Source organism: Phyllobates terribilis, unplaced genomic scaffold, assembly GCF_046119375.1.
Source record: "Phyllobates terribilis strain yellow unplaced genomic scaffold, ASM4611937v1 Scaffold_2__4_contigs__length_985480577, whole genome shotgun sequence".
Taxonomy (NCBI): domain Eukaryota; kingdom Metazoa; phylum Chordata; class Amphibia; order Anura; family Dendrobatidae; genus Phyllobates; species Phyllobates terribilis.
Window position 1 is genome coordinate 939286553 of NW_027362762.1, and position 13589 is coordinate 939300141.

Here is a 13589-nt window from a genome sequence, read left to right on the forward strand (position 1 = left end):
ACAAGCCAACCCTGACTTCCAATGGACCCGGACAAAGATAGCATTAAAAAGCAAGTGCTCCTTCTCTCCGGCTGCATATTTCTCCATAATCAGGCACAGATCCAGAATTCTGAAGGAGGAGAGAAACTAGTATTCATCTGGCAGAACAGCCCCCGAAATATGAAGACGGATCCTGAGGGTCTGTGAATCCACAACTGTAATATTACTCCCAAAAATAAGCTTAAAGGGGCCCATCACTGAGAAGAGGCCATCATGACCTCATGTATGAGCACTAAAAGTCAAGAATTAGATGTGTGGCTTTATCAACCAATCAGAACTATGCTTGCAGTGCACCTGCTCTTCTGATTGGTCGACAGGGCACTTGTGTACTACTTTGCAACAACATGATTGAAATATTCTAAAGGATTCCATTGTTGATGGTTTTTCCAACATTTAAAGGGGTTGTCCGCTCTAGGGGAATTTTTATTTTGTATTGATTAAATAAGGCTAAAATTCATTTTTGCAATTGGGTTTCATTAAAAAATTTGCATCGTTGTGTTTTTACAGGCTCTTTGTTCTTCGGCACATTTAACTGAAGTCTGAGGTCATAAATCAGCTGAGAGGAGCTCAAAAAAAAGATATAAGAGGTACAACCTCCCCAACAGAACGTCAGAAGAAACTCACTAATGGATTCTCTTACCTTATGGAGGCTACAGAAAGCAAAACAAATATTAATTAAAACATTAAAATTATTAACTAAACCCAAATGCAAAAATGATTTTAGCCCATATTATAACAAAATAATTGTCCCCAAATGTGGACAGCACCTTTAAGGTTATCATCTATATACAGGATCAGGCTGGGACTGGCCCACGGGTGAACAGGGGAATCTCCTGGTGGGCCCTTCTACAGGAATAAGCTACTTATCCCCCAATATGAGCAGTTTTAGGGTCCTATGTTTGGGATTGGTGCGGGTATTAGTGATTGGACTCTCAGTGATCCACAAGTTATTATCTATATTGTGGGTCAGTGCTAACTTTACATGTTGGGGATAAGACAATCACAGAGCAGCCATAGAGATATGGAAAGAAATCTATAGAAAACCGAACAAACTGTACAGATAGTGTGTGACAGCACAGCAGTGAAGAACAGCGACCATCCATTTACCTAGTGACTGCACCAGCAGAATAGTGAGTGCAGCTCTGGAGTATAATACAGGATGTAACTCAGGATCAGTAATGTAATGTATGTACACAGTGACTGCACCAGCAGAATACTGAGTGCAGCTCTGGAGTATAATACAGGAGGTAACTCAGGATCAGTAATGTAATGTATGTACACAGTGACTGCACCAGCAGAATAGTGAGTGCAGCTCTGGAGTATAATACCGAATGTAACTCAGGATCCATACAAGATTAGTAACCGTTTTTACAAAAGGACTCTTACCATTTCTGTAATTATAGTAGCCTCATTTTTATACCTGTGAGAATCCAGATTATTTCCGTCACTGGATTATCAGCATGTCTGGACTATTGGATGCCAGATTCTAGAAAGTCCACAGTAATAAGATTACAGTAATTTGCCATCACTTGATTTCCAGTATAAGATTACTATAGACTTTCTTATTCCAACCAAAAAAAAGTCTGTCTGCCGCCAATCAAATCTAATCCTTCAAAGATGTTATTTCCATATCAAAGGAAGTGTCCTATATCCATCTTCTAAAGGGGAATATTTAAATATTTCCCCATCAATCAGGGGCACTGCTCGGCAGCAGGAGCGTGGGCTGTAGCGAGGCTTCTCTTGCCAGCAGGTTAGTAACCTGATACCGCAGTGCCGGTTATTCTCAGTGTTGGCATCAGAGCGTTGTAAACAAACACAAATATCTTGGCCCCTGGCACTCGGCCTTTCCTGGAAAAGCTCGCCTCGAAGAAAATCCATTAGGATTTCAACTTGGAATCGCTGGGTCCACAAGCAAAAAGTCCTTCCAAACCAAATCTCTCCGAATGATATAATAAGCATGCAGAGCGCCGTGCACAAATACAGCGGCCCACAGGCTTGCAGGTGGCGGTATTTTGCTGGACTTCTTGAATTACAGACATGACTGGGTTTTCACTTTCTACCCTTCTTGTGTAAATATTATCTGTTCTCCAATAAGAAACGTGCAGAGACGGAGGTCACTGAGCGCCCACGTAGCTGAGTATTCCAGACACGTTCCTAAAGGTTGGCACCGGGGCAGATATGGCACAGCTGACGTTCTCGGGTCTTGTCTGGGAAAGTGCCAAATCGCCTTGACCTTTGTTTCCGAATACATTTTTTTCTATTAAAAAATAATTAGCAATCTTCAGGTTGCACCAATCATTAAGCCCTTAAAGGGAATTTGTCAGTAAGGTCAATACCCCCACCCTCCTGCAGGTCTTTGAAAGCTAAATCCATCGACACCTTTATATATTTTATCTGTCGCTGCATTCCTGAAAAAACAGCATTTTAACTTATGTGCAAATGAGCAATAAGTGCTCTGGACGTGAGAAAGCACTTGCCGAGACTCTACCTCCAAGCACCAGCCACCTTAGATGGATTGATAGCTCACTGTCTGTGTGACACATGTCACATCAGGCGCCAGGCAAGGAAATCGGAGAGAGACCTATCAATCAAGCTGAAGAGGCTTGTACTAGATGGGGAAATGACCAAGGGAGGCAGAGGTGTGATAAGTGCTTTGTCACGCCCAGAGCACTTAACACCTCATTTGCATATGTATTAAAACACTGTTCTCGGGAGTGCAACAAAAGATAGAAGATGTAAAGGTGTCGATTAATTTAGCTTATACTTGGTTTTGGGGAGGATTGGTCTTACTACCAAATTCCCTTTCAGGGTCAGACTGATTTTAGACTTTATGATGTTGTTCACTTTGCACAGTTCCTACTTGCCAGAAAGATCCCTTACCAACAAGCTGATCACAAATTGTCCCCCTGCTTGGACCTCCATCAATGCGCTGTGGAAACCTATCAGTAAGTGTTCAATCTCCCTCCAGCGCCACCCCAGAGGAAATAAAGCATTACACAGCGCCCATTCACATCAATGGGTTGTCTGCGCAAATCCGGACAGGACAAGTCCTCCATAGCGAGACATGCTCCTTATAATTGCTCTCTGCTTTCACCAAGAAAAGAGGATCCTGAACAGAGGACCCCTGTATATTAGAATTTACTAATACAGTAGAGCATGTGGTGATATCCAAATACTGTTTGTACCTTAAGTCCCATTCAATAAATAGCACAAAGTGCAGATAATACACGTGATAAAGAGGACATACTCAGGCTCATCCACCAAACACCCATACCCAGGTGAGCCTGAATATGTCCTCTTAATACACATGATAATCTGCACTTTATGCTATTTCTTTTATGGTGTTTAAATGCTAGCAGTTTGATGCAGAAAATACAACAATATTGGGTGCAGCAACACATGCCAATAATGGGTGCCTTACAAGAACAGACTGAGTGAGTGAATTGCATGACTGATAACAGCAGCTCCCTGACTACAACAGTGTCTGTGATATCTATCGCTATTACACTCATACAATTTCTCATAATTTAAATCTATCTATTCTCCTTTCCTCACACAATATCTGTATTCTGTGCCCTTTGTCTCTCTGAGCTCTGAGGTTTTCTCTCCTATAAGTATATTCCCCACAAAATGGTAGCATCACCTCCATGGACTTTTATAGTGGCTCTGAGTAATCAGTGACCTGTGACCTAACGTCCCTCATGATTGGCTGTGCTATAGGGTGGGGGAAACTACAAGGCATGGTGTAAATGTTATCCTTCTTCTCTGTGTTACACTATCTGTAACAATGTGGTGGTCATTTTTGATGATTCGTCCAAAACAACTTATTTGGATCTGAAAATATTTACGAATTTTGTACCAGACTCGATTCATACACAAATTATTCTCTCTCCTGGGATAAGAGTTTACACCAATTCAGGCCATTAGTCTCTGTTAATCAGGGCATGTTCTCATTAGTTCACTAATAACCCAAACCCTCATCCCCCACAGTCCTATGATGTCTTCTATCTGACATGACTTATACTGTAGTACTGATCATTCTGGACTTTTTCTTTAAAAAAGAATCCCATGATACAACAATATTGGGTGCGGTAACAGATGCCAATAATGGGTGCCTTACAAGAGCAGACTGAGTGAGAGAATTGCAGGACTGATAACAGCAGCTCCCTGATTAAAACAGTGTTTGTGATCTCTATCTCTATCCCTCTGTTCCTATTTCCATGATTGAATATATCTAGTCTACTTTCCTCACACAATATCTGTATTCTGTGCACTCTGTCTTTCTGGCTGAGCTCTGAGGTTCTCTCTCCTATCTATATTCTTCACAAAATGGTAGCAGCATCTCCATGGGCTTTTATAGTGGCTAGGAGTAATCAGTGACCTAAATTTCCCCCATGATTGGCTTTATGATTTTGTACCAAACTCGATTTAGGCCGAAATGATTCTCCCTCCTGGGATCAGAGTTTACACCAATCCAGGTCATTAGTCTCCCTTAATCAGGGTATGTTCTCAGCAGTCCACCAATAAACCAAACCCTTGTTCCCCACAGTCCTATGATATCATCCTGGACTTTTTGGAAAAAGAATCCCATGTATATCTTCTCCTATACAGATTTATATGGGGTTGGAGCAAGGGGCAGCCTGCAGGGGCTCTGCAATGGCGGCCATTAGTGGTTGTAGCCTTTAATTCAATATCAACGCCCAATAAAATCTCAACGTTATTTAATTGCCCATTTAAGGGAAAATACCAGTTTCGTTTACCTTAAATCCAGGCCACTGACCATATGTGCCGTCCCCATCTGTATCCTATTGCCAGGATGTTTTTATTTGGATGAGAAGATACAAGTTTATCTGTGACGGATTTTAGGACTTACTACAGATGTGAATCAAATCAGTTCCAGATACGACGCTGTCCCAAAGCTTTATGTCTGCTACCTTGCTCGGTGCACTGGCAAATTCTTTGGGGATAAAACTTAATACAGAGCAGTAAGGAATGCCACATATTTCCATATCCAGTAATGGCGTGCGCCCGGTCCCAAGGATGCCGGATTAGCAGATATTTTAGGATTGGCAAACTGATATTTAATCAGCCTTACAGCAATAAAAAAAAGATTTGAATACCTATCTGACCTACATGTCGCAGATATTTCTCATTTTATATTAAATCTAGAGACTTTTCCTTATAGGGGATTCCAATTTTTTTTTTTTAATTCACTTTTTTTTTTTTAAGAATTATATTGGTTTTGCAGCAGTTTTTACATGCAAGTAAATGGGGCTGAAATGCAATAGTAGTCACAGCCTAAATTTGGAAAAATAATAATCTTTTTAAAACTTTTTGACTAAATTTGCAGCAGTTCTTGTAACAGCCAGTGGCAAAAAAAAACTGGCGCTGTTTTATTTTATTTATTTATTTTTTTAAAAAACTAATTCTAAAAAGCTTAACTGTTTGTTATAAAATTTTGTAGCAATACCGCTCACAGCCTATGGCCAAAAGTGGCACTGTTTTTGAAAAAAATGAAAATTAACTTATTTAAAAAAAATTTCTAACTTTATCATAGCCTATGGCCAAAAGTGGCACTGTTCTTTTTTTTCAAGAAATATTCCTAAATTATTATTATTATTTTTACTAATTCTGTAGCAATACCAGGGTAAGCCTATGGTACTGTTTTGGCAAAAAAAAATCCTATTTGTCAAAAATCGTTGCTTTTCTACTTTTTTTATGAATACAAGTCACTGCGAATGATGAAAAGTGGCGCTATTTTTGAAAAATATAACTTTTTTAAAAAACTTTTTTGACTCATTTTGTACATGCTGATGACTGTTTGCCAAAAACTATGACATTTCAGAGGTTTTTGCTCTCTAAAGCATACCAAAAAAGCCTGATGTTCATAGGTTGGGATCAATTTCAATTCATGTCAGGTATATTAAAAGGAAAATAGAAAAATAACCGCACATATGAATGAATGGGAACTTCTATGCTCCCAGCCTCATATGAAATCTTCAGATCCTCCATTTGAGTTTACTAATTTCTCACTTTATGGCCAATTGCAGCAGCCCAATAAATAGCTCTGTATTCAGACTGTGAATAAAACAGCTCTTTCTCTCCCCTCTACCAGCAGCAAGTCACAGCACAATCTTAGTAAGCAAATATTCACCATTTGTATCTGTGCCATTCACCGTTCTCCCACAAATTCTGCAGACTTCATCCATATTAACCCCTCACTCCTCTCTTCTCCTATGTACAGCTGTCATGCTCTCTTCACAATGTTATACCACACAGATCCATTCATTCCCACCATACAACAAAGGAAACGCTCTCACAAATCACTCAACCATCTGCTCACTCTCTGTATCTTCCTTCTCTTAGTCGCAGGTGACATTTCTCCCAACCCAGGACCCTCCAGTAATAATAACACTAACTCTTTCCCTGCTACATTCAGAAACCCTGCTAATCTCATTAATATTCCCTGCATATCTTCTGTCTCATTCAACTGTGCCCTTTGGATTGCGCGCTCAGCATGTAATAAACTCTCTTACATCCATGACTTTTTCCTCTCTAATTCCCTCAACCTTCTGGCTCTCACTGAAACCTGGATCCAGCGGTCGGACACAACGGCCGCTGCTGCTCTCTCCTACGGTGGCCTACACTTCTCTCATACTCCGAGACCTGACAACAGATCAGGTGGAGGTGTTGATCTGCTTCTTTCAACAAAATGTACTTTTCAGGTTATCCCCCCAGTACCCTCCCTTATCTTCCCTTCTTTTGAGGCCCACACAGTAAGACTATACCGGCCCTTCTCCCTGCGAGTGGCGGTTGTCTATTGCCCTCCAGGTCCCTCCCATCAGTTCCTGGATCACTTTGCAGCCTGGCTTCCAAATTTTCTATCCTGCGACATCCCCACTAACATCCCAATTGGCGATCCTCTTTCCCCATCTGCCGCTCACCTTTTATCATTTACTGTACCTCCTCCTTCGGCCTTTCACAGCGTGCTAATTCTCCTACACATGAAGACGTGAACACATTGGACCCGATCTTCTCCCGGCTTTGCTCAGTACATGACTTTACTAACTCTCCCCTTCCACTCTCTGACAATAATCTTCTTTCATTCTCTGTTAACAACTGTGACTCTACTCAAGACCCCCCCACACTTTCCACACTTATAGAAATATACGCGCCATTAACACCCAGAAATTTATGAAAAAGTTGCAATCATCATTGGCCCCAATCTCCTCCCTCTCATGTCCCGACTCTGCATTGAAGCATTATAACGAAATAATGCTATGCGCCCTGGATGAAGCCGCACCTACTACACAAAGAACAATTCGGCATAGACGGCGACAACCCTGGCACACGCCTCAAACACGTCTTCTCCAGCGGTGCTCCAGGTGCGCGGAAAGGCTGTGGAGAAAATCTAATCTGCCCAAAGATTTCCTCCATTATAAATTTATGCTGAAAACATATAACTCTGCGCTTCACCTCTCCAAACAAACCTACTTTAACAACCTCAATCTCACTTTCCAATAATCCTAAAAGACTCTTTGACACGTTTCATTCTCTCCTCAATCAAACAGCACAGGCCCCGATCACCGACCTCAGCGCAGACGATCTGGCCAATTATTTCAAAGAAAAAATTGACCATATCTGACAGGAAATTTTCTCCCAATCCCCAAACGTTATACATGCTCTCCCCCGCCATATTGTATCTTGCTCACGTTCTGATTTTGAACCAGTCACGGAAGATCAAGTGATCAGGCTCCTTGCATCGTCTCGCCCTACCACCTGCACCAGTGACCCTATTCCCTCACATCTCCTTCAGTCCCTTGCTCGAGCTGTCACCACTCACCTAACTAGAATTTTCAACCTTTCCCTCTCATCTGGTATTTTTCCCTCTACTTTAAACATGCCAGCATACATCCATTACTTAAAAAAACATCCATTGACCAGAACTGCACGGCCAACTACAGACCTGTTTCCAATCTTCCCTTTATCTCTAAACTCCTGGAACGCTTGGTCCATTACTGTCTAATCCGCAATCTCTCCGACAACTCTCTTCTTGACCCTTTACAATCTGGTTTCCGCTCTTTACATTCTACTGAAACTGCCCTCACTAAAGTCTCTAATGATTTACTAACAGCTAAATCTAATGGTCACTACTCCCTGCTGATTCTCCTGCATCTCTCTGTAGCATTTGCCACTGTGGATCACCAGCTCCTCCTCACTATGCTCTGCTCTATTGGCCTCAAGGACACTGTTCTCCCTGGTTCTCCACCTATCTCTCTGACCGCTCCTTCTCTGTGTCTTTCGCCGGCTCCTCCTCCTCTCTCCTTCCCCTTACTGTCGGGGTTCCTCAAGGATCAGTCCTTGCCCCCTTCTTTTCTCCTTATACACCTCTCCTATTGGACAAACAATCAGTAGATTCGGTTTTCAGTACCATCTCTATGCTGATGACACCCAATTATACACCTCTGCTCCGGACATCACCCCTGCATTACTACAAAAGACCAGTGATTGTCTTTCTGCTGTGTCTAACATTATGTCCTCCCTCTACCTAAAACTGAATCTGTCAAAAACTGAACTCCTCGTCTTTCCTCCCTCCACTAACCTACCTGTGCCCAATATTGCCATTTCCGTTTGTGGCTCAACCATTACTCCCCAGCAACAAGCCCGCTGTCTTGGGGTCATACTTGATTCAGATCTTTCCTTCACTCCTCACATCAAATCACTCGCTTGTGTCATCTACACCTCAAAAACATCTCAAGAATCAGGACTTTTCTCACCTTTGACTCAGCAAAAACTCTTACTGTAGCTCTTATTCATTCTCTCGTCTGGACTACTGCAACTCTCTACTTATCAGGCTCCCTCTTACTAAACTCTCCCCTCTACAATCCGTCCTTAACGCAGCAGCCAGGATCATATTCCTCGCCAACCGCTACACCGATGCCTCTTCCCTGTGCCAGTCATTGCATTGGTTACCCATCCAATACAGAGTTCAATATAAACTCATCACCCTCACCCACAAAGCGCTCCATGCTTCAGCTCCCCCCTACATCTCCTCTCTTGTCTCAGTCTACCACCCTACACGTGCTCTCCGTTCTGCCAGTGACTTAAAACTAAAATCCTCCATAATCCGAACTTCCCACTCCCGTCTCCAAGATTTCTTGCGTGCTGCGCCAATTCTTTGGAATGCACTACCCAGGACAGTTCCATTAATCCCCAATACCCACAGTTTCAAGCGGACCCTAAAAACCCATTTCTTTAGACTCCACACACTATCTGTCCATCCCAGTTGTCCGTCCCAGTTTTCCCCCATATTAAAATCTTCTTCAATTTCAGGTTCATACTAACCATGCACATAATAGCCTCGGTCAGGACGGTACACATACTGGCAGGCGACCAGTCCATGTATTATTTATCCTATTTAGTATATCAAGGCTGCATTATACAATATTTGTACACTCTACCTTTTGTGTCTCCCCCATTTCCTCATAGACTGTAAGCTTGCGAGCAGGGCCCTCACTCCTTTTGATATGAGATATGCTTATTCTGTATTGTTTGTATAAGTCCCCCCTAAAATTTGTAAAGTGCTGCGGAATATGTTGGCGCTATAAAAATAAAAATGATTATTATTATTATACATTCCTTATCCCATACTACATTGCTGAGCATGCTTACTAGAGTTACTCAAACATTCAGTTCCCAAAAGCTATTTGCTGCATAAGATGACTTCACACAGTAAAGTATAAGAAATATTCTCCTTAAATGACCAGACATTGAGTACTAGATTTCAGTCTGCAATCTTCATTCCTTCATTCATTTTCTGACTACCCTGATATGCAGTTTGCAGCCTGTTTCACATTTTTCTTTGGCAGGAGTGTCTCTCTCAGCATTATAGGCTGGATGTGAGCTTTGTGCATATCCAAGGAGCTGCTGTCCTACCTCGCTTTCATATATCATCACAGTTTCTATCCTTCACTTTTTTCCTCTACATGTATTTTATTCTTTATCTATAGACTGTTTTCTCTGCCCTCCATAAGACTTTAGATATTTTCTTTCTCTTTCCACTGCAGATCTGTGTACAACCCACTCTCCCTCCCTACTGATATCTCTAACACTAAATGAAGTGAGGGAAGTTTAAAAAAAAAGCCATCAGGAGCTTTAATCTTTATCTATAGACTGTTTTCTCTGCCCTTCATAAGACTTTAGATACTTTCTTTCTCTTTCCACTGCAGATCTATGTAAAACCAATTCTCCCTCCCTACTGATATCTCTAACACTAAATGAAGGGAGGGAAATTGAAAAAAATCCATCAGGAGCAGGAGCTCCCACAGATTTATATCTTCTATTTTTTTTTTGAAGATCACTCAACTAGATAAAGGACTTACAGACTCTGCAGCAGCAAAATAGTAGAACATTTTAAATGGAGATTATTTAGAAAGTTACTTTATCTTTGTTCTGTGCACAGGAGTACATGTTTTTTTAATATATATATATATATATATATAATGTACTCAATTAAAGGGACATCACTATAACATTAAGTGGTGGCATAGAGCTTGAATATGTCTGACCTCTGTAACCCACTCTGTTGTTTCAATAAAATCAGTGTTTTATCAACAGGAGATTATCATTAAATAACTAGATGTCTCTTGCCTCCTAGTCAACTTGTTCTATAAAGCCCCGCCTCCATTACTGATTGGCAGCTTTCTGCCTATGCACAGTATACACAGATAGCTGCCAATCAGTGATGTGGACAGGGTTATACAGAGCTCAGCATTCAGAGAACTGGTATATCTGCAGTAGAGAAAACAGGGATTATATCAAAATGACTGCAAGCAGCCCAGTAAGTGACACATCACTGGAATCAGGGTCTCTGCCTCTACATCATGCTGCTCTCAGATTACATATAAAAAAAACCTGCTGACAGATTCCCTTTATCAGGCATCCTAGAGATATGACCCCTCTTACTGGGGAGGGATTACCCTTAACATTAAAGGTGTACTATACGAGAAAAATAAACTGCTCTATAGGGGACCTCATATCCAAAAATTCACAGATGGATATTTTAATAATATTATACAATGATATTACTATTTATGACTTACTTTGATGTGAGCTGATGGATCTGGAACAGTCTGAATCATGTCCTTACTGCAGTCTGCTCCTCATACCACACATTCGGTTCTAGGTGTAACTGTGAAAAGAACGTAAAAACTCAATATCTCCTTTTTTGTGTGTATATACCTACAAATCATGGGTAGAACTTGCCCATCGCCTCCAAATGATCCTCAGAAACTGTTGGATGCTGAAATCTCATCCTAAACAGCTACATAAAGTAGCACTTTGGGGCTTTCATATATTCCTGGCATCCAGCTGAAATGGATTGCTCCCTTTCAATTGGCAGATCCTAGCCAACAGGCAAAGCAGTGAGTGCTCTCAACATTTCTGATTGGCTGAGAGCAGCTGACAAAAAAAGGGACATCCTCAGAGTGTCTTATCTCAGAAGTCCTTTCCAGCTGGATGCCAGACATAATACAACCCCTGGCAAAAATTATGGAATCACCGGGCTGGGAGGATGTTCATTCAGTTGTTTAATGTTGTTGAAAAAAAGCAGATCACAGACATGGCACAAAACTAAAGTAATTTCAAATGGAAACTTTAGGGCTTTAAGAAACACTAGAAGAAATCAAGATTAAAAATGTGGTACTCAGTAAGGGTAATTTTTTTTCAGACCAAGCAGAGGGAAAAATTATGGAATCACTTAATTCTGAGGAAAAAATTATGCAATCACCCTGTAAATTTTTATTTCCAAAACTAACAGCTGCATCAAATTAGATCTGCTCGTTAGTCTGCATCTAAAAAGGAGTGATCACGCACGCCTTGGAGAGCTGTTGAACCAAGTGGACTGACATGAATCATGGCTCCAACGCGAGAGATGTCAATTGAAACAAAGGAGAGGATTATCAAACTCTTAAAAGAAGGTAAATCATCACACAATGTTGCAAAAGATGTTGGTTGTTCACAGTGAGCTGTGTCTAAAATCTGGACCAAATACAAACAACATGGGAAGGTTGTTAAAGGCAAACATACTGGTAGACCAAGGAAGACATCAAAGCGTAAAGACCGGAAACTTAAAGCAATATGTCTCCAAAACAGGAAATGCACAACAAAACAAATGAGGAACGAATGGGAGGAAACTGGATTCAATGTCTGTGACCAAACTGTAAGAAACCACATAAAAGAAATGGGATTTACATACAGAAAAGCTAAACATAAGCCATCATTAACACCTAAACAGAAAAAAACAAGGTTACAATGGGCTAAGGAAAAGCCATCGTGGACTGTGGATGACTGGATGAAAGTCATATTCAGTGATGAATCGCGAATCTGCATTGGGCAAGGTGATGATGCTAGAACTTTTGTTTGGTGCCGTTCCAATGAGATTTATAAAGATGACTGCATGAAGAGAACATGCAAATTTCCATAGTCATTGATGATATGGGGCTGCATGTCAGGTAAAGGCACTGGGGAGATGGCTGTCATTACATCTTCAATAAATGCCCAAGTTTACATTGATATTTTGGACAGTTTTCTTATCCCATCAATTAAAAGGATGCTTGGGGATGATGACATCATTTTTCAAGATGATAATGCATCCTGCCATAGAGCAAAAACTGTCAAAACATTCCTTGAAAGAAGACACATAAGGTCAATGTCATAGCCTGCAAAAAGTCCGGATCTCAATCCAATTGAAAATCTTTGGTGGAAGTTGAAGAAAATGGTCCATGACAAGGCTCCAACCTGCAAAGCTGATCTGGCAACAGCAATCAGAGAAAGTTGGAGCCAGATTGATGAAGAGTACTGTTTGACACTCATTACGTCCATGCCTCAGAGACTGCAAGCTGTTAGTAAAACCAGAGGTGGTGCAACAAAATACTAGTGATGTATTGGAGTGTTCTTTTGTGTGTTTGCTTTTCATGATTCCATATTTTTTTCCTCAGAATTGAGTGATTCCATAATTTTTTCCCTCTGCTTGGTCTGAAAAAAATTACCCTTACTGAGTACCACATTTTTAACCTTGATTTCTTTTAGTGTTTCCATTTGAAATGACTTTAGTTTTGTGACATGTCTGTGATCTGCTTTTTTTTCAACAACATTAAACAACTGAATGAACATCCTCCGAGCCCGGTGATTCCATAATTTTTGCCAGGGGTTGTATATAACCCACAAAATATGATTCTGGGAGCTTTTAACACCCACTGGTCTGGAAATATAGGATAAAATCTATACAAAGCTGTGTTTTATCCCTTCTTCTATAGACGTACGTCTCCTCCATATAATATACCGCATGTGTTCATTTTGGCTATAAAATGAACAGTACAGAACATACAGGGAGATTATAGGGTATCTCAGTGAAGGTGCGCCCTTCCTAACACCCACGCTAATAACGTCTTGACTGATGGATGGCTTATTTTCTTAGCAGTATGACACCTGCTTCTCACTTTACATACTTTCGAATGTTAATAACAACATAAGGTCTCCTTCCTCGTCCC

General features: G+C 40.9%; 1 protein-coding gene across 1 annotated transcript in view; it reads right to left on the minus strand.

The window, feature by feature from the left end:
- Positions 1-13589, minus strand: part of ERG (ETS transcription factor ERG) — a 337905-nt gene that overhangs the window by 206567 nt on the left and 117749 nt on the right. The window contains exon 2 of the mRNA XM_073668418.1: positions 11142-11230. Within this exon, the coding sequence (XP_073524519.1) occupies positions 11142-11180 (39 nt within the window). The 5' untranslated portion in view covers positions 11181-11230. The remainder of the gene's footprint in view (positions 1-11141; positions 11231-13589) is intronic.